The following is a 22,720-nucleotide window of genomic DNA, read 5'->3' as shown; positions in this document are numbered from 1 at the left end:
TCTCTGCATGGTTTTTATGAGAAGCAGTCCCATGCTAAGCACATCCCATTCTCCTGGCGCAATCAAACACTTACCTTGCTTTAAGTTATGATTAGAGTAAGCTGTACACTGAATTTGGTGGTCCTAACTCTGACCGTTTAGAAGGAGTTCTTGAACAAACACACACACACGGACAGACAGACAAACTCAAATACAAAGTAGATGACTGTTGAATCCCAGCATTTGAACAGGATTCTAAGACAAAGTGCTTTGTTAAATAAAATCCAAAATCTTTATAGGAAAATATTGATATTGAAGCCTGTTTGAACAAATATAATTATTCATGTGTCAGTTTTCAAATTTAATGTAAGTTATGATAAAGTGTTGAGTTGAATTTGAATAGAGTTGCATATATGCTAAAGGATTTTATTGAATGGGGGCCTTAACGATATTTTACTGTTAACTTAAATTGATTGTGGAAACTTCTATTTAAAATATCTTTTAAGAAGAGCAAAGAAAGACAAAAATATTGTGAATAATTTTGGTGAGATTTTCTTTTCTAACAACACTTCATTTTCAAGGGCACTTAGTTTGGCTTTAATAATGCGTATCCATTTTTAAGAGCGGATTAGATGTAACCTCAAAAATAACTCAGGGATTGAAATCTGGGTTTATTCTAATGTTACTGATTAGCCTATTTACAAATGCCAATTACTTTAAAACATGTTGCCTGTCTGTACTTTTGAAAACTTTTTTTCTTAATTTAACTTGCCAGAAACAGGAAATTCAGCCTGTATTTTACCCTGTTTTTGTGGCCATCTATTACAGACATGTAAGAGTGGCATATCTAATACTTGTGGTGCAATATTTTGGCTTGAAAGCATGTGTTAAGGATGTAATGAAAAACTGACTAAATTCCTATTTTTTTGAAGAATAGATCCTTAATGCTGTTTTAACAAGAAACATGTGCGTATATATACTCACTGGTGTGTGTTGACATTGGTTAATACTTTGATATTTTAAAAAGGTTTTGTATGTATCTTATTTAGCACTTTCTTCAAAAAGAATAATGGATAAATGGGATACAAGTATTACTTACCATAATGAAATACAGAACCTTTTGGAAACCAGAGCACTACAGTTTTCACTCATGCTGATTTAATCCCAAATAGTTAAGAGTTGAAAACTTATTTACTACTTTGCAGAGCAGTAGAAAGTGCATAATGATTCTTTAGCACAGAGCAGCTACAAATCTTTCACACCCTTTTCTAGATTTCTTGATGCCAAGAGTTGATCTTTCCCTTCCAAATAAAAAGAAATCTCAGCGTACAGAACACAGTTTTTATTGTTTTTGACATTTTTCCTATCATTGCTGAGAGAAAAATAGTGACTCTTTAAGAAGAAAGTATGAGTTCAGTGCTTCTTAAAAAGTGCCTTGCATTCCTATGGAGTCCAGAATTCTGAAATAAGGCTGTATTCATATGAGATATTCAGAAATTACATCAGATGTGGTCTCTGTTACACTGTTATGGCATCTGAAATGGCTGTATTAATATATATCCTGAACTTGAATTATTTTTTTAAGAAAGCACTCCAATAGGCTGATGAGATTTCCAATCCTTAGCGCTCTGTCTTAAAAGAGCTTGTTAGTAATGGTTCCTTCAGCATTCCCCTAAACTCAGTAAAGGGCAGGAAAATAAGCAAGCTTTTTACTTTCATCTTAATCCTGATTTATTTATGCTAAAAATAAATGCATTGCATTCTTTAAAAATCAACTAGGACCAACATTTATAGAAGGTTTCTGATATTTAGGAGTACAATCTGAGAAGGAATGCTTTTTGAAGTTAACACAAATAGGATGCATAAGATTTCTTAGCAATACTAAAAATTATCTAATTTGGGGTTGATGAGCTGGAAATACTCTGAAATGCCAATGTGTTTGAAAAGATATTGAATCAGATGCTGATCAAAAATATGAGCCAGTTTTATGCCTGGTGTAACACGGTTGACATAAACAATGGGGTGTCCTGTGGCACCTCAAACTAATAGATTTATTAGGGCATAAGCTTTTGTGGCTTTTATTAAGGCATAAGCTTTCTCTAAGGTGCCACAGGACTCCTTTTTGTTTTTGTAGACTAACACAGCTACCCTCAGAGTCAGTTGACTTCAGTGTGGGTACCGGGATTTAAACAGGTTCAAATAAGATCAGAACCAGGCATATATATAATCTCTCTCTTAATGGGGCTGTCTTTGTTCCACAGAGTTCTAAAGACTGTGTTTTTTAATATTAATGGGAGAAATATAGCATAATGATTGCCATAATATTGCTTTGCTGAGTTTTGTACATAATTAGTTTTTATGCCATTTTCTGTGCACTTTATTTCATCCTCAAACATCTGATTGATCTTGACTGGTGAATTTAGGGAGTGGGACTGCTCAAGGAAGAACTTACATCCATAATATACATATACCCTGGGCAACAGTAAGTTGGCTGGCTCCACAAAAGAATACAAGGTGGTGTGAAGACTGGCTAGTATTGCTGGTAGAGTTCACCAGCTCAGAGAGGGGGAATATGTGTGCTATTGATTGCAAACGAGTGATCTACCGTGCTGTGACGAACTGTAAGTAGCAGTGGATATACTTATTTTTAAAGGCATAGCAAATACTGTTGTCTATTGCATTCCTTCCTCAAGTCCCTGTGAATGTGCAGAAAACATTATTTCTCTTACAAACATAATTTATTTAATTAAAAAAAGTTGCTGCTGGAATTCATATTAGATGTGCCTATGTGACCTATTTCTCACCTTCCCCAGAGTCCAGGGTATTGAAAGGCGATAATTGGGGCCTTCTTTTGTACTAAATGCACACTAAAACATGATGAATAACATTCTAGTCAGGTTGCTTATGTCAGGCCATTGGTTTCTGACCCTAACAGAAACAAACATGGTAGTTGATGAAAGCAGCGGGTGTGTCATTGCTGAGTGTACTATTGGGAACATGAACAGAAAAAAGAAAAGATTTATAAGCTTAAGTATATATTTAATTTTTTACTATTATCTTACCTTTGTTTTCATTCTAAAAGGTCGTATTTGAAAAGAACCAGAATATATCAGAAATCTTGTAACCTAATTGCTGGTGTGGACCGAAGTGACCTGGCCTGGTTGATTGGTGTATATGAACAAAGAAAAGGGGGCTTTTATCATGTACATGTTTTGTTGTATGAAGTTTCTTTTGGTGGGAAAATGTTGATATAGTTTTGTCAGTAGATTTGTATAAAAAAATCACATGCTAAATTTTCTTGGTACTATATTCAAGGCTTTTTAAAGCATTAAGTGTTGAATAGCCTAGTTTTTTTTAAAGATAAATCTGGAAAAGAGGAGAAATAGCTGTCCCTCGCTACCCCATTCTTCTATTTCCAGTTTTTCTTTTGAACATCAGGATAATAATATCTTGCCATTTTCAGAATATTTCATTTGAGTTCTGGCAGTAATAATCATGTTTTATCTGGCTGCCACAGGTCCTCCTAAGATTGACTCATTGTAATGTGTTCATTCTCTGTCCAGTGAGGAGAGAATACATTAACTGTCTAAAACAATATGAAAAAGATGAAAGCCAGCTCAGTTAATTCCAGTGAAAGAAAAGCAATATATCTATTTCCAGTAGAATGTTGAAAGTTGCTGGTTAGATGGGCACTGCGTAATTGCTGGAGTTAAAGTATTTACAGAGAGACATGTTTATGTGTATTTTGAGGAGATACCATATACTTGATTTTATTTTCCATACTGAAGAGCTTGAGCTCTTTTTCTATATCTGGGAAGGTTATGGGAGATTATTTTTGCAAAGTTAAGTTCTAACTTGATTACTCTACAACAGGGTTTCCCAACCGATGGGTTGGGACCCAAATATGGGTCGCCGTTACATTTCAAAAGGGTTGCCAAGTGTCTCCCCAGGTGGCTCTGCCCTCCCTCCTCCATCCTCCTCCTCCCCCATTTTTTAATTGCCTTAGGTCACCAAGTCTTCCTGAATTGTCAAAATGGATCCCCATTTGGAAAAGGTTGGGAACCGCTGCTCTACAGTGTGGAGTCTTCTGCTTACTCCAACTACTGAGACTACCTTGTGCAGTAAAGTTACTATCAATCATGAGTAAAGTTTGCTGAATCAAACCCCAAATGGTTTTGGAAAAGGTGGCAGCAAGGCGAGGTTCACCACCAAATTGTTGATATATTTCAAGTTCTGGTTGGAGGGATCGGTCTGGGGGATGGAGAATAGTGCAAAATCCAATCCAATTCATGTGCTTTATTCGTATCTCTGGGAGAGGTTTAGCTTAATAAGCACATGTGTCTATCATATGCCAAATAATCTTCTTAGACTTCCAGTAAAGCAGCGAGTTGTGTTGTTAGTGCTACCAAGAATAGCAATGACATGGCAGATTATCCATGAGATATTTCATCCTAGCTGTCTCAGGTTCTGGCATATTGCAAAAAGATTGTATTTGATTATTCTTCTCATTTGTTTCTTTGGTTGATTGATGGTAAAAGGCTTGTTTCTAAAGATTTGACGACACATTTCTTGCCAAATGGCCAAAAATGACTCTCTCTGTTCTTTGAGCAATCTAAGGTGCACCTACTTTAGTTGTCTAATTAAGTAGTTTAATGTTTGGACTGTAATTGATTAATAGAGAATGACCAACAAATGGAGCTTCAAAGCCATTGTTAAAATCCATAGTTTGGGAATACAAAGAGCTCATTAATTGTGATGAGACAGAGCTGGAATCTGAAATCCAAACAACCTACAATCATGTAGTCCATCACTTTTTGGGAAGGTATCTGATAAGGAATCATTGTCCTAATTCCGTTAGTAAATTTTGTCAGAGGATAAATGGGATCCTAAATGTGGTTATCCATCATGACGATATAGTTTTTTCTCGCTACTTTACTGGCACTGTGAGATCTGAGTCTGAAAATGAAAACTGCATGCCTGCCTAAGTGTCCTTGTAAATGCCATTGAGTGACAGTTGCACCCAACTGCACTTTAGGGAGAGCATGTACACAATCAGCCTTATGCACTTTTAATTAGCCCAAGTGCAGCATGGTGCTCCAGTGGCTGAGTAGAGCCAGAGGACAAAAAATTTAACAAAATAGTCAGTGGAACCATCAATCATAAATTTCTTCATTTTGGGTGACATTTACAAGGAAACTGAGGCAGAAGTTCAGTTTCGATTTTCAACCAATCAGGCTGCACACCCAAATCAGCACCATGACCTGTGGGCAAAAAGTACATTTAATTTCACTTGCCTGGTACAAGGTTTTGTTTGTCCTGGCCTGTCTTGACAATAAGTGTTTTCCTAGGCTGGTTTTAATGTTTAAATCAAGCAATGATGGAGTTTTCCACATAGTTTTCTGTATGGTATAAACAAAATATTTGCTTTATTGAATCCCTGCTTAATATGATTGGACACCCATCGGTCTAATCTAAGGTGAATAAATCAGTCCACTATTACAAATTTCAAATCTGTGCTTGTGTGTTTATTACTTGAGCTCAGTCAATAAGTTGAATCAGAGTGATGCGAAAATAACTTGCTGTGTAAGATTGGATCAAAATAAAAAATCGTATGACAATGGGATGCATGATTTTCTGAAAACCTGCCATTCAATCTTTGGCCTTTATTTTCAAATGTTCGTTTGAATTTAATTATGACCCAATTTGGAGGAAAATCTGAACCCCCTCTAAGAGCCACATGAATATCATCCTTTGGTTTTGTGACTTGTGCCTTTTAAATGACTTAGCTCAGAAACATTTGAATAGAAACATTCACAGTGTGTATTACTGTTGCGGAGGCAATATTTATTCTTTGAACTCGTGGTCTGGTATATTTGATATTTTGCCTATGTGAAAACAGTAGGTATGGGTAGCTGGCATCTTTACCAGTGTGAACTCATTGAATAATTGGAAGCAGAATAGGTTAGGCCAACTGACAAGAAAAGAAAAATTAGTGTTTTTGTAACATTTCCCCTGTCCTTTTTTTCCGAGGAGCTCTGTATTTAAGTAACATGAAGAGTTGCATTAACGAATGTTGACACACACAGTATTTATCCTGTAATTCTATATGATGTAAATGGGAAGTTGGTTTTAGAGGACAGGATTTGGCACTTCAGTTTAGGTATGGCTGGGTATCAGATGTTGCTATGGGGAGAATTCACTCCTTGTTGTGGTGCGGGTGGAGGCGGGGCCTGTTCTGGCCAGGCTGGGCTTGCTGCACTGTGGCTTCTGCCTACTCTGGCTCAGCTAAGCTTGAGCATTCCCTTTTCATGGTCTGGTGGGCTCGGCTGGGCTGGAACAGCCCCCTGTCCATGGGGTGCTGGTTATCAATGAACATCACCAGATAAAGTGATGCTTACCGGGTGAAGGGTTAACTAGTTCCCTTCTTACATCACCTTTGCCTGAGTAGTGGATGTGTTACTGCCATCCTCTCTGCTGTCTAAACTTGCTGGTAGTTCTGTGGCTTGGCTGTCCAGCCAAGTCACAAAGTCTAAATTAACCCTTCTGGGGATTGTAAAGAGAAAAATAAATGAACATATACTCTTGATATAGACTACATTCGTGGGTTCTGACCCTTTCAATCCAGTGCTGTGTTCTGGTTGTCGAGTAAGCCCTATCCCTTTTTAGGGGTTTAATGCCATTATGGTTGATAGTTGAACCCACAACCACCTACTACTCAGCACTTCTTTGCTGCTTTTTCCCTGGGCTTCTTCCACCTGGCCTCTTTAGCTTCACCCTTATGTCAGGGTTAAGTTTCTTAGGTCCTCTCTCTGTGTGCAAAATGCAGCCCAAGCCTATCTCCGACTGGCCCTGGAACTCCTGGCCAGAGAGGAGCATCCTTCCACATTCCTATGGGTCTCAGCGAGACACTGTGCTGCTAAGGCTCTTGTATCTGGGCTAGCAGAGCTTTCCTTGGCTCTTGGTTGCCCCAGCAGAACTGATCTCTTTGGTTTCCAAAATGAGCATTCTCAGGACTCGTCTCTAGGCAAGCTTACTTCACTGCTGTTTTCATAGTATCTCTCTGCTTCTTGAAGCAGGGTGTAGTGTGATAGCTAGGCCTCCAGCAGGGAGGCACAGATCTGAATACACCCCGTCACACGCATGATCTATATGTGAGATGTATTATTTATGTCTAACACACTCTTTACTATTTAGATGCTCTGGATCATTTTCTCAGCATTTAGCACTTGCTGGCACCAACAAAAATGATTATTTTATATTCCTGAAATCCATTTTTGGTTTGGAGGCTGCTTATTGGCCAGACCTGGTAGTGTTGCTTGCCCTTTCGCAGCAAAGCAATGCTTTTCAATTATAATCATAACTTCTTCAGGAAATACTTCGTAGCTCACAACATCTTCATCTCGCCCCTATGTTGTAAAGAGAAATTAATTGTAGTTTTAATGCCTAGTATAAATAGATATTTTTGCTTTATTAAAAAGTATTTCAGTTTATTAAATGTCTAGGTTCACTGCTGTAGATCCCATTTTCTGCTTTTGACAATCACCCTAAAGAGTTGTGCACTGCTTAGCTTTATGTAGACTTGGAAGAGAAAGTTGGGGGTTTAGAGCTCTAATCTGCTTTTTTTGTTGTTTGAAAGGTAAAGCAGAAAGTTGAGAAGTTATTCTCAAATCTACTAGTCAGTGTTTTTGTTTTCTCTAGAAAAGGTGTGCTTCCGCCAGTAATTAGAGATGCTCCAAGCATTCAGAACTGATTCATCTAGGAATCCTGAAAAAAGAAAGTGGAAGCATGTGATAGAGTCCCTTTGTGCCAACTGGCAAAGGACACATTCAACACACCGTTGTCAAAATAATTACCTTACAATGCATTCTTCATTTATCATACAAAAACTGGGGGTTATTAATATCATGAGGTATATGTATAGTTTGTGTACCAAAGGATTATGTATATGTGCTGGAAATACGATCTTAAAGCAAGTTGTGGAAACAGCTGGATACACAAGTCTGCGCTAGGCAAAGGAATGTTATTTTGTCTGTTTGCCAATGTCTCCAATGCAGATTGAGCGAGATGAGGTCAGAGACAGTGAAAGTACCTTTACATCTAAGTTAAACAAAGTAATTAAGACACTTGGAGAAGCAAATTGACCAGAGGAAGAGAAAGACAGCATGGGATCTGAATTTGAGAAGTATGGAGAAAAAACTGTCATCTGAGGATACTTTTCAAGGGTTCATGGGACTATAAAAAGAAAGGAAGAGATCTCTGTAGAGATCTATCATTTTGTGATTAGAGGCTCAGAGGGTGCTGTTCCTAGTGAATAGGTGTTTCCTATTGGTTTTAAGGACATGTGCTTATAATAGGTTGTAAAACACTGTTTTAGGCAATGATGTGACTTGCTAAAATTAAATTGTAGGTACTTAAGTGTTGTTTTTGTTTTGTTTTTAACCCTTTTTTGACTTTTTATTCTTGCCTATATTTATTAATATAGTCATTACAACAAAACCATCTCAGCAGTGTTATGTTAGATTACCTGAGGACTCATGCCTTACTTTAATAAATTGGCGCATATCCTTTTTCTTTGGAGGACACAAACTTAACTCTTGAATATCCAGTGAGAGGGACTGGTCACTGTGGAGACATGTCTCTGGGAAACTTGTAAACTGGGGTCCACTGATAGTTATATACCACATAGGGATGTAAAGATTTAACTAGTGGGATACCAATTTACTTTTCATGTAAAATTTGCAACATCCCGTATAAAAAGTTTTTCCCATGGACCCTAGATGGTATTTTTGATCTCTGCTGCAGAGAGAGTTTGAGCGATGGATATAAGCTCTTGTGTTGTGTTGTCAAGAGGAATACCTAGTTGGTGCTTTTTCACTCCTTTCCTCCAAAATGATTCTGTGCCTTTTCCAGCTTGAGTGTAATAGGATGAAGGAGGGAGTTTCTTCCCCTTGCTTATCTTGGACAAGCAGTGAGGCAATCTAGTGCAGGCTAATTCACACACCACAGCTCCAACAGCTGTTTCCAAGTGTGTCCTGCCCCTCACTCTGGCTACTGTGTGTGTGCTGTGAACAGAATCACCTGCTAGCTAATAGATGGATGTACATGACATTCTTGCTCAGGGGAGCAATGTGAAATGCTGACAGAGTTTTGGGTGATTATTATTTGACCCCCTTGAGTATCATCTCTCCCCCATTCTATTATGGCTTGGCTTTGTAGTGCAGATTCTGCCAACTTTTTTGAGAAATATAGGCTTTGGTTTTGGACAGATTGTGTACTTCTGAATCTCAACTAATGACACATGATAGGGAGATGCAAAAAATAGAAAGATGGAGCTGGAGTGGGAGTAGGAATTATGTGGTATCACAGGGCTATGTAGGTTTGAGTGAACCAGCGCTGGATAGAACAGTGAAGGTGAATTGTACTTCGCTGTTCTCCATGCATATCTCGAATAGCAAGGTTTTCTTATACAAGACAATAAAGCAACACAAAATTAACGGTTTGGATTGAACCTGGGTAAGGACTTGGCATTTACATTCAGATATGTTTCATTGTTCTTGAAGCAATATAGAAATGAAGGACCCAAAATAGACCTGAGAAATTCATAAATTCAACATCCTTCAGTGCCACGAGATGCATACTGAATGAATAAATTCACAATATTTTTTTTAAATGGAGCCTATTATGGCTTTGTTAGGACGCAGGTTTAACCATAAGCATATCTTTAATATATCTTCGATTCTGAAAGCCTCAACACAATCTTTCAAAGCCTCTTTTGTACATTAATGACTTGTAGAAACCATTATGAAGAGTTCTGTTTAGTATCAGCTCACTATTCCTAGGCAGTTTCCTTGCACCAACAGAATTTTAATTCTACCCTCATGAAGTATCAAAGACAAATGTGAGCCTTACACTTGTTCTGTCCCCTGACACTCTTCCAGAGATCATGCTACACGAAAGTTAGCATGATACTTTGCTCTTATATTATCTTCTTATTGCTTGCAACATAAACGGCAAAAGATGCTTAACCCTTTAATTCAAAGTCCCATAATAATCGCCTGATCAAAGCAATTCAGCAGTCCCAAAGAAATGTTCTGTGTGTTCATTATACAAGTCAGTCCTTCGTAGATGGATTTTCAGTGCCTTTCTTCCCCGTCTATGCAGCAGCCACTAAATACTGTATATGAAGATCCTCTTATCTGTTGATCAACACAACTGCAAATAACCATGTGTTTGTGCTTTGATTCTTCTTGCCTGCTCAGTTCTCATGCTGCTGCTGGGAAAGAGAGGGCCCTGGAGCAGCCTGGTCTTCCATGGGACCCACATACACACCTGTGCCTGGCAGCGCTGTCCGCGGGAGCAGGTGGTGCCTCACACGGGCAGACATGCCCTTGTGCTGTGTGTTGCACTCCATGGTCTGTATGGGGTCCTGCCTGCATCCTTGTCCCCAGACTGCTTCCAGCAGTGGCTAGTGGTGGGAGGGCATCTCTCCTCCCCTCTGTTCCCCCCCTCCCCCAGGTCAGATGTGTGATTGGCCTCCCCTGAGCCTGTGAGCAGGATCCTGGGGGTGTTCGAGGGCTGCCTCCTGAGGTCACATGGCACAGACTGGCGCCCCACATGCACCGACTGCAGCATGATGTCCAGGCCGAGTAGGCCAAGCGACGATCACACCCCATCTCCTCTGTGCCCGCCTCCCCTGCCCTGTGTGTGTGGAAGACTGAAAGCACTCACCTGATGATCCCTCCCTGGTGTCAGAGGATGCCAGTGACATGTCCAGACCCTGGGGTACTGGCTTGAGGGTGAGGGTCACTGTACTAGCCTTGTCCTCCTGCTCTAGCACCTGCTTATTCCTCATTGTACTCCTCCTCCTTGGCAGCGAGCTCCGGGTGGGCAATGACAGGAGTCTTGAGCCCCGAGTCCACCACCATGGGTGGGGAAAGGGCTTACCCACACCCGGGATCTGGTGGAACTCCTGGGAGTAGGGTCAGGAATGGGGTCCTGCCCTGGAGCGACAGCTGCACTCCCTAGCCCTGACGGAGCCCTAGCGGAACTTCTTCACCTTACTCCAGACTTGTTCTAAGGTGTGTGTGTGTGGCGGTGGGGGGCGAGGGGTAGAGGCGGGGAAGAGGAGAAGCATGTTTCCTCTCTGCTAGGGCATTGGCCATCTAGCCATAGATATTGATATTGGCATTTCCGTGGTAGGGTCTCCTCCTTCCTCCACAGCTCGAGGAAGGACAGGATTTCCATCCTGGACAGGAGGGTGCACACCATTTGCTGCCCCTTTCTGGGTTTTGTTAGCCCTGGTGTTGCTTTCTGTGAGGGCCAGAGAGGTCTCGGGTGCCTTGTTTGTCTTATAAGTCCAAAGTGATTGAACTAGTGAGACCTGACTATGCCACCTGGTCCTGGGATTCCATTTTTACTGTGGTAGTTTTCCATGGAAACGGGGGGGGGGGGGGGGGGGGAGAGCAGGAGCAGGAGCAGGAGCAGGAAGAAGGATGTAGAATAAAAGATTCCTGCCCAGGGAAAAACTGTTTAAGCAATTGGAAGCTGTCAGCCCTTTATCTCTGGCTGGTCTGTAAAACCCTGAGAGCATATAAAAGGCTGGGAATGCAGTTCAGGGTAAAAAAGTCTCTGACCTGAAGATTATGCCTAGAATAAAAACAGCCCATTGGAGTAAGAATCTGCTTAAAATAAGTTTTTTAGGGTGTGTCAACACAGCAGAGCTTAACTCGAAATAAGCTATGCAAATTGAGCTGTGTTAATTGTGTAGCTTATTCAGCTTATTTCAAAATTTCAAGCATCTACATAGCACTTATTTCCAAATAGAGCACTCTTCCTCCAACTTCTCTTATTCCTCATACAATGAAGGTTACAGGAGTTAGATTAAGAAGTCCTCCAGCTTGACAATATTTTAACATTATTTCGAAATAACTGCCTGCTTTGTTGGTGCAGACTAAGTTATTTCAAAACAGTGTTGCTGTGTAGATGTACCCTTTGTGAATTAGAACTAGATATGTAGTTTCTTTTCATTTTAACTTAGTAACTTACTTTGATCTGTCTGTTTTCACTTGCAACCAGTTAAATCCTACTACTTAATAAAAACACTTTTGTTAACACTTTTGTAAATAATTGTTAGCTGGGAGGAATAACCAGTGTGCATATCTCTCTTAAAGAGGGAGAACATCCTTATGAGCTTTCCTTGTGTAAAACTTGTATTCAGAGTAAGATGGGTGTGTTTGGGGGTTTTGATCCCCTTTGGGGATTGGCCTCCTATGTGCTGTGCCCTAGAATTGCATTCTCTCAGAGCTGAAGTGGTTCAATGTCTGCATTGCTCTTCAGGGAGTGGTATCCCCAATTCTGTGCCTTGTATGGGGGACGCTAGGGCATTTGACCCAGTGGGACAAAGTGGTGGGGAGCTTCAGAGAGCAAGAAGGTGGGTGTGAGTGGAATGATCAGCACACCATGTAAGAATCCCCAGGGTCTTCTGTGACCACAGTCTCACAGTGAGGTTATATCTTTTTTTGGACTGACAGAAATTGATGCAATGAAAGACTAAGGATGTTAAGTATTAGTGATAGAAATGTAGCCGTGTTAGTCTGGGGTAGTTGAAGCAAAATGCAGGACAATGTAGCACTTTAAAGACTAACAAGATGGTTTATTAGATGATGAGCTTTCGTGGGCCAGACCCACTTCCTCAGATCAAATAGTGGAAGAAGGTTGTGACTACTTTCTTCCACTATTTGATCTGAGGAAGTGGGTCTGGCCCACGAAAGCTCATCATCTAATAAACCATCTTGTTAGTCTTTAAAGTGCTACATTGTCCTGCATTTTGCGTTAAGTATTAGGTAATTGACTAATCAAATAGTTGATGCATTTTTACATTGACTATTCGATTAGTCGATAGGGCACCTCCGGCTTTGAAGTGTAGCAATAGGTTTAGAGCTGTTGCTTCATTTCAAGGGTGAAAGTGCTGAAGCCTGGGATCAGCTGGGGACTCCCCTTCTGACCCTGGGCTCCATGTGGTGCTGCTACTTTGAAACCTGCTTTTGCTACCTATCTGATAGAGGCAGCAAAGGCCCGGGGGGGGGGGGGGAAGGGAGGGGGAAGTGACTGGTTGACTATCCTGCCTACTGTCCGATAAGCACTTGCTTATCGGATAGCCGACTACTTCTTCACATCCCTATAAAAGACATAACTTTTTATAAAAAAAGCCATTTTATTAATACTGGAATGATACAAAAACTAGGTCCGACAGACGAAAGTTAAGTGACAAATATGATGTTTATGTGGATAAATTTTCCCTCCCTCCTCTATCTCCACAGTCTTTTTTTAACAATCAACAATGATTTATTATTGAGCTTTGAGGTCTTAATGGTGGTTTCTGGTTTATATGGCATAAATGTTAGATGCATGCTATGGAAACAATGTTTCCATGTCTCTGATGAGGGAATTTTTACTTTAGATATTTAGGTGAAATTTTAAAGATGCCTTCTGTAATTCTGCCATAGATACCAGTGACCGAGAGTGAGAAGGCAGTAGTACAGTGACTGGTCTCTCAGGCTGCTTGCAACTGTTCCTTGCTAGACTGATGGAGCATTTGCTTTGGCAGTTGCTCAAAAGTGCAATTTTCTCTGAGATTCGTGGACAGCTTAGCAAGATTCTTCTTTGGAAAGTGATGTGAAGATACCGGTGGCCATGTGGTGCCGTCAAATCTGTGCTAACCATCCATTTCCGATGCATTCAAATGTGTGTGGCAGAGATGGTAATCCAGGATCTCTTCTGTTTGCATTTTTATACTGCCACAAGTAAGGACTAGTTGTCTTCTCCTTTGCATTATGCATTTTTGGAAAGACTAATAAAACAGAAGCTGTGCCATATTTGAAAATTAAGAGTTTATGGTTTGGGGTTTTAAAGAACGTCAACATAGGATTTAAATCACAAATATACTAAGTAAACTGGCAGTATTTGAAATTTTGATTGAGGGACTGATTTAAGAACAAAATGGTTTTCAGAGATCTGTAATGTGTATTATTTACGAACCAAAACACAGAAAAAGTTCATTTTCAGCAATTTGTCTCTTACTTTTAGAAATTATATAATTTGACAATTTGGAACCCTGTCTAGCTCACTGTTGGTACAATAGAAGTAAGAGGAGGCCAACACTTTCAAAATGGGATGCCTAGAGTTAGGTATGAAAATCTCAATTTATGTATCCAAATAAAAATACCTTGGTTTTCAGAGACCTCAGCATCCACTGAAGTCAAAAGGTGTTGAGCTGCTCAGGGTCTTGGCAATCAGGCCACTTGTATTTAGGCACCAAAGTACTTTTGGCTGTAACAAAAAAAAGTTTAATCAAGTGAGAGATCTTCTCATGAATTTATTTTAATGCTGTAACTTGTAAAATTGTTTTGAATTCTGAGGTCAGTTGCCTGAGAAACGGACACATTTTATCCATCACCTTAAGCTTTTAGTGTTGAAACACATATACTTCATTTTACTCTTGTTTATTGTGAACAACTGAAAACCATCATGGGGTATTTTGGTTTATTCTGACAGGCACTTCAAAAGTTAGACATTGCTTCTTCAGTTCTCTCTCTCTCATGATGTCTCCTCCTCCCAGCTCCCTGCATTGACCTTGTAATTTATGAGATTATAAACTAAATGCTGTTGACCTCGTCCGCCCTTGTGCCTGTTATCTTATGCAGAAAACAAGCAAAAGATGCAGATGTGTGGAACCCACTAAGAAATGACTTGGGCTGCTGCTTCTTCAATTTGGCACTTCTGCCTTCCATCCCTCAGATTCTGTGCATTTCAATTTTCTTATTCACGTTCGTACATCTTCATTTATCTTATCTCTTTCTTTTTGTTTATTAGTTCATACATAATGCTTTTCCTGTTGTCCTGCTTCTCGTTCTGTTTTGTGGCCCTACTCTCTAAAGAACCTTTGTGTAGGGCAGGGGTCTCTAACCTTTTTAACCACAAGATCATTTTTTTCAATTTAAGTGCTATGTAAGATTTACCTCAAACCCACAGACAACCCGCCAACCTGAAGCATATTCTCACCAGCAACTACACACCGCACCATAATAACTCGAACTCAGGAACCAATCCTTGCAACAAACCTCGGTGCCAACTCTGCCCACATATATACACCAGCAACACCATCACAGGACCTAACCAGATCAGCCATACTGTCACTGGTACATTCTCCTGCACATCCACCAACGTAATATATGCCATCATGTGCCAACAATGCCCCACTGCTATATACATCGGCCAAACAGGACAGTCCCTACGTAAAAGAATCAATGGACACAAATCTGATATTAGGAATGGCAACATACAAAAACCTGTAGGGGAACACTTCAATCTTCCTGGACACACAATTGCAGATCTAAAAGTAGCTATCCTGCAGCAAAAAAACTTCAGGACCAGACTTCAAAGAGAAACTGCTGAGCTACAGTTCATCTTTAAGTTTGACACAATCAACTCTGGATTAAACAAAGACTGTGAATGGCTTGCTAACTACAAAAGCAGCTTCTATTCTCTTGGAATTCACACCTCCAGATCAGCTGCTAGAAGTGGGCCTCATCCTCCTTGATTGGATCCACCTGGTCATCTCCAGCCTGATCCTGGCCTGCATATTTATTCCTGCCTCTGGAAATTTCCACTACATGCATCTGACGAAGTGGGTCTTTGCCCACGAAAGCTTATGCTCCTACACTTCAGTTAGTCTATAAGGTGCCACAGGACTCCTCATCGCTACCTCAAACCCAAATACCCTTGCCCCACTTCCTTCCTGCTCCTTCTCTGAGGCCCCACCCCTGCTCCACTCCTTCTCTGAGGCCTCATCCTGCTCACTCCATCCCCCCTTCCTCATTCACTTGCACTAGGCTGGGATAGGAGGTTGGGGTACAGGCTCTGGTCTTGGGCCAAGGAATTTGGAGTGTGGGAGGGGTTTTGGGCTTAGCCCAGGGCAAGGTATTGGGGTCCAGGAGGGGTTTCAGGGTGCAAGCTCTGGGAAGGAGGACTCATGTCTGGGGCAGGAGGTTGGGTGTAGGAGGAAGTTCAGGGCTGGGACAGGGGTTCAGGAAGCTGACTCTGACTGGGCACAGTTTAACTGAGATGGCTTCTGGGTGGTAGAGCAATAGGGTTAAGGCAGGCTTACTCCTGCCATGGCCCTGCACCACTCCTGAAAGCAGATGGCACATACCGCAATGGTTCCATGGTGCTATGTACTACCCCTCATCTACAGGCGCTGAGCCCACAGCTTCTACTGGCCATGGTTCCTCGTTACTGACCAATGGGAGTTGCAGGCATGGTGTTTGCAGGCAAGGACAGCATGTGGGGACCCCCTGCTCTGCCTCTCTAGGGCTGCAGCTACATACCAGCCACTTCCAGGAGCAGCAATTACCACAGGGATAATGACTCCAGCCACGACATGTTAGGCGTTTTAGAACTTACTGCTCAAACAATTACATTTAAGTGCAAGAGGGAAATGAAAATTATGAACTCCACAGACCAGTCAGAAACCAAAACTAACACACTTTGCAAGCAATAAAAATAGTAACCACCACCACCCCTTTCTCTCCCCCGGTATGTGTTGGGTCAGGAGATGACAGTGAAGTGCACTGTGTGTTTGTGAAAATCACAGAGATACTCAGTGTGTGAGAGTGACAGAGATTTCCTTTGCCAAGCTCCCTTCATCCCCTTCTCTTTGTGTGGGGATTGGGTACAGGAATGTGAGAGGAGGGACATCCTGACATCAGCGCCCACCTCCACATCCTGTATAGCAAGCAGGAGGCTCCAAGCTTCAAGGCAGCATGACAATGAGTAGAGGGGCAACTCAAGTGCCAGGGCTTGATAGCTTCCTGGTCAAACCAGCCAGATCACCTGTTAGAGGCTCCAAGATCTACCAGTAGATCCCAATCTACTGGTTGGTGACCACTGGTGATGGGGAAGTTTTCATCGCCCAAGTTCCTGCCAAATTGAATCAGTCCCAGTCAGTCTTCAAGTGGAGTAATACTAAAAACCTTGGGGCCACAGGACAATATGATGCTTCTGCTTCTATACTTTGTTAAAACCCCAGACACCACATTTAGGAAGCCGTTAAAGTACTAGGGTTGTTAAGAAATGTGCAGTTTGCTAATTGTGTAGTTGACAAATTTTGTCGACTACATAATTAGTCAATAAGGGGGTAGCGCAGCTAGCACCCAATCCTGACTCCCATGGTGTGTGTCAACTACCATGCTGTGGCTCTGCATTACAAGTACTAAGAGCTAGCGTGGGGGTTGATGCTGGGTCCTGGCACAAGTTGGTACTCAGCCAGCCTGCCTGCACACGGCCTCAGAAATTTACTTGGCAGAGGGCAGTGTTGTGTGTAGTCAATAATGTTAACCGAATCGTCCCTGCTTATTGATTAGTTGTTTAGTTTAGTGCACTGTTATCCCTGTAATGTCGTTATCACATAATAGTAATGTAGATTGTTAGCTTATTGGAAATGGTGCTTTTGACCAGGAAGATTTTAGTTGCTGATCTATACTTGAGTTGATTTTTCTTCATTTCCTCCTTGACCACATTCCTTTTGGGGTGACCAGATTTGTTTCCACATGGATTGATGGAACAAGCAGAACATAAAGTACAACAAAGGCTGTATGAATGTTGCTTTGCTGGATGTACACTATAATATTCATGGCTCTTTAAGAGTTGACTCTTACAGGACTTCTAATGTACTAGCATAGGTGATATTTAATAAATACATTAACCAGAGAAATAATGCGGGAGAAAACAAATAGAGACGGATTATTACTGAGGAGCAATGTTATATAAGGCGAGGGATTTGAACAAATATTGAATGTATAATATGTTTCTGACTATGTACATGATGTGGCTCCAAAGTATTTTTTACATGTAGGTGGGCAGAACTACTTTAATAAACAAATGGTCTCTGGTGATGCAGGTAATTTAAGTGACCTTTCATAAAAACTTAGAAATGCATCTTCTTTAGAAATGACTCTGCCTCCCTCATTTCAAGTCTTTCCCTCTATTTTTAATTACTGGGGATGTTTTCATTAAAGCAGGATCTTCAAGGTATTATCAGCTCCTGCTGTTTATTCCCCATTTTAAATTCTAATCTCCTATGACAACATCATAATTTCCACAGCAGCCCATGGTGGTTTCTCTACAGTATAGGTACAGTTAAAGAGCAAAATGAAAACACAAGAAGTCTGACAATAGAAATTAAGAGGTATATGCAAAGGAGAACAGATATATGCTTTCAGATTAGATTAAAAAAATGAAGAATTGATAAGGCGAGGAGACAGGAAGGCTGTTGTTGATGGCTGAAGCAGCAGACAAGACAATTCTTGCTCCATTGGTAATGAGATTAAGTGAAAGTACAGAAGGAGGACAGTGCTTATTTTTTCTTTTTAATGAGACAGTTGGAGAAGAGTAGAAAGAAAAAAAGGCAAGGTCATTGAGGTATTCTTGGAGCAAAGCCCTGGAGAGTTTTAAAAACATAAAACAGGATTGTAATAAGTGGCAAATAAGATAGGAGAGATATATTTTTAAACATAAACATCCTGCATTCACATCAGTATTAATACAGAAGTTCTGACAGATGGAGAACTGAATTGTATCTAAATGGAATTTTCAGGCTCACCCTTGAAGTCTTTATTGGCCTGATTTTCAGAGGCACTGAGTTCCCAGGACTCCAGTTCATGCCAAAGGGGGTTGTCAGTACTTGGCATCATTGAAAATCTGGCCCAAATAGTTTAAACATGAATTGTTATAGAAAGTCAATCACAAGGCTGCAGGGAAAGTTCAACATTACATCTTGTATGCCAGTGAGGAGCCCTGGATTGTGTCATCTTTAACCCCCATTCCCAGCTAAAAACCTGAAGGTGAATTTTTGTACACTGGCTTGCCTGGGTCTGATTTTGGACAATGTTATCTGTGTTTGTCTGAACCGCCACATGGAAAACATTGTAGTCATTGATAAGTCACCTCCCAGTTATAACGCATGCAGAAAATAGTGGGGAGGAGTGTTAGGGAGAGACAGTGGTGTGTGTGGATGGGAAGTGCCACATGCAACCCACTGAGGTTTGATGCATGGCCCAAGAGACTTTGTTTACTGTTGCCCATGCACAAGGTTACCAGATTTTGCTGGCTTTCATCCACATAGTTTTTTCTTTTCCTGAATTACGAAAGTGGCGTGCAATTAAAGCAAGGGCATGTAAAGTGAGGTGCATGCTGATGGCACACAATGTTGTGAGAGAGCCGTGTGTCCCTCTGCATCCAATCCCAGCATTGCTTTAGTTCAGTTGGCACACCTTTGCAAATTCTAGGTAGCCAAGTGCAGTGAGTAAAATGATCCTATCCCAGGAGACTTTCTTGGCTACAATAGTCTTGCAGCCAACAGAGATGAAGCAGGACCATTCATGCGGCTCACTCACGAGCTTAGGTTGCCCATCGTTGCAGTAGAGAAAAGAAGATGAATGGGAAAGATATTGGGAGAAAAAAAGATGTAGCAGATTAGAGATAAGAGAATAGAGGAGATCACTGATTTCAGAATAGGAAATTGGATGAGTGCTTCTCTAGACTGCTGTTTTTCACAACGAAAAAAAAATCCCCAGGGCAGTATTAATTTTTCAGAAACACAAACCTGTTCATAGGATTGCCATCACCCAAACTGGTTGAGAGACAGGAATATTAATTTAAATATGGATGATGACAAACCATTTTCCATGTGTAATTTTAAAAACAAATGTTAAAGTAACTTTTGTAAGAACAGCCACATGGGAAAAGTTAGTTGTGTTTTCAGTGGTCAGGTTAAGCCAGACAAAATTTGGGTTAACTTAATGGTGGGAGATCTGACTGGAACCAAGAATCTGAGGGGGAGGGAAGACCAAGTTAGACATGTGTCTGCAGTAATTGAACTTGACAGTATGACCAGTCCTCTTAGAAAAAGATTTCCTCTCCCATTTGTGTCTGAACAATTCTTTATCAACCTGGGGATTTAAACGTGTGACTGCATACAATCTTACTGTCTCTTTACTAAATCTATATCAGTAGACTAGGTACATGTATAGTTGTATACAGACTTGTGGCATAGTAGCTGTACATCTGTACAATTAATATAATTCCATAGTTGATTACTCTATAATCATACAGATAGAGCATTAACAGAAACATTAATGAATATACAACATCAACAAAAATTATGGAAATTATAAAGTTAAAATCAGCCACCCAGCCAGAGTCCATGTAGTTTCATGAATACCAGTGAAGAATTTATATTGATGGAAATAGAGAAATATTTACAGGGTTCAAACTGCTATTATCTGCGTGATTTAGAAGCCTGTAACCCTTAGTTATTAAGCTTCCGCACACACTCTACTTTTATGCAAAATTTAATGAAAAGCAGACTTACTATTGAATATATTGTTTTGCCTATCAACAAAAGGAGTTACATTTAAAATATTTTTGCCTAATAAAGATAAGTGTTGGCAGTGTAATGATTCATTTGGCACTGAGAGATAAAATCATGACTGACTTTTTAATTAAAAAAAAAAAAAAAACTCCAACAAGATTTGAATTCAGTGTGAAATAGACACTTGAACGAAAGACTGTGAAAGCTGTTATCTTGGAAATGGGTCCCAGCAGTCCAAGCTTTTTGTATCATCTGCTCTTCTTGCAGGGTGAGGCGAGCCTTAAGTGGGCCAAAGTAGCACTCAGAGTAGTTTGTCCAATGAGTAGCTTGTACCAGGACATTCAAAGGATCAGACTGATTCAAAGCATCTCTGAGAGAGCTGCTGCTGGCAAGTTTCCAGTGAATTCCCTGGGCAGTAGAGGTGATAGGGAAGTTTCTGACAAAACATTTTTTGTTGGAATTGTCAATTGATTGAAACCAAATCTGTTCATGAGAGAGAGCTGGTTTCAGTGAATCTCCTGATTCAGAAACTTTTTTATGAAAAAAATAAAGGTTTAAATAACGGAGCTGACATGTTCCATCTCAATATTTTTTAAATGAAAAGCTTTGTTTTGATTCAAATGGCTTTTTCATTTAGAAATTTTAGTCAATCTGCCTTTTTTTTTTAAATGTTGGAATCAATATCAAAATGACCAAAACAAAATATTTCAACTGAACCATTCTGAAAGCTATTTTGGCTTATTAATTTATGAACATTTTCATTTATTTTTAAATACAGGCATATTAACAATCAGCCACTTCCTATGCTCTTTATTTGTCTTTCCCAATTCTTTCCTGTGTGTACTTTCCTGATAATATTGGGTGTCTAAGGGACAGATTTTTAAAGGTGTGTAGGCACATAAAGGAGCAGATAGGCACCTCCTAGGATTTTAAAAAGTTCCCAGGCACCCATTTTTTTATTGTTTACAATGGGATTTGGGTCCTTAGAAGCTGAAAATCCCACTAGATGCTTATCTACATCTTCAGGTGTCTAAATACCTGAATGATTTAAGAACCTGTGTCCTGTTTCAAAAAGTGGAGGTTGTTTATTTTTACACTGTAGTCTGTGTCTACACTACCAGTTCACTGCACTGAAACTCCCTCTCTCAGAGGTATTAACACCTACACTCCCAAGTGCAACAGGTTTCATCCCTGTTAAGCACCAGCGTAGATATGCTGCAGCACTGGGAGCCACACTCCCAGCCCTGTTTGCTACTCCCTTCATCAGGGTGTGTAGTGTGTCCACATAGCCATATTAAAGCATAATGTTGTCGATATAGAAATAACCTAAGCCTAAGATACATTGACAGTCAGTGGGATATCAGCTTCTGGGTCACTTAAGCATTTTCTGAAAATGTGCACTTGATGCAATAAGACCTCCTCCTACCTCTTCCTGAGCAGATCATTCTATACAATGCATGCTAAGACTGTGTGGGTGTATAAAGAGTCCTTGCACAATAGTGCATGGGCCATTCAGAGATCAAGAAATGTAGAGTGCAATGTCAGTCATAGAAATCCCATAGATAGAGAGGGCAAGGTGGTGAGGCAGTGGCCATATCCCTTTCCATATTTGGGAGATAGGAAGATGGGAGTATCGTGTTCAGGGGTGTTTCAGCCCCTTATTAGGATGTGATCCTGGGAAAATTGTGCCTGAGTCAGCTATGATGGCTCTGGGAACTGCTACTGGAATAATTATTCCTCTGTATCTCTCCAGAGTGGTCTGCAGTGTGCCAACCAGCATTTGAACGGAAATGTCATTGTGTCCAAATGGTATTGTTTTTGTAATTTATTGTACAAGTATATAACCTATTATTAAAGTACTCTTTAAAGCAATAGGATTATCATGACCCTCTCGCTATTGTTTTGTGTCTTAATTATTTCTGACATACATATAATCTTTACTTTAGTTGTTGATAGGGGTTTTTTGTTTGAAAAGGCAGAAAATAAACATCTTTATAGTTTGAGCACGTGGCATTGTCAAATTGCTGAGTTATTTGGCGAGTGTGTGTGTGTGTGTGTGTGTGTGTGTGTGTGCACAGTATAGCCGCTTTTCCTTTCAGAACTTTTTTTCTGAACTTTTTTTAAATAAAGAAAAATTGCTAAATAGGGTATAATAAAAGCAAAGGATACTTAGACAGAATGTTATTTATAGTGTTCTACCTTTTGAATCAACCGTGGCAGTTGATTTAAAATAAGTTTTATTTAATAGGTATTGTATTGCACACCAAAGATAATTTAAGCTAATGTCAAGGACAAGTGTTATCTATTCCTTTG

General features: G+C 40.3%; 1 protein-coding gene across 13 annotated transcripts in view; it reads left to right on the top strand.

Moving 5' to 3' along the window:
• Window positions 1-22,720, top strand: part of PARD3 (par-3 family cell polarity regulator) — a 683,059-nt gene that overhangs the window by 235,408 nt on the left and 424,931 nt on the right. Inside the window, exon 1 of one of the 13 annotated variants that reach the window (XM_075922686.2) lies at window positions 22,066-22,216. The exons of the other annotated variants lie outside the window; for them this stretch is intronic. Coding sequence (XP_075778801.2) covers window positions 22,214-22,216 — 3 coding nt within the window. The 5' untranslated portion in view covers window positions 22,066-22,213. Of the gene's footprint in view, window positions 1-22,065; window positions 22,217-22,720 lie in introns of those variants that run through there. 13 annotated transcript variants of the gene reach the window in all.

Source organism: Pelodiscus sinensis, chromosome 2 (assembly GCF_052426305.1).
Source record: "Pelodiscus sinensis isolate ZL-2025 chromosome 2, ASM5242630v1, whole genome shotgun sequence".
NCBI classification, from domain to species: domain Eukaryota; kingdom Metazoa; phylum Chordata; order Testudines; family Trionychidae; genus Pelodiscus; species Pelodiscus sinensis.
The sequence above is the reverse complement of the archived record's forward strand: the minus strand, read 5'-3'. Positions and strand labels throughout refer to the sequence as shown.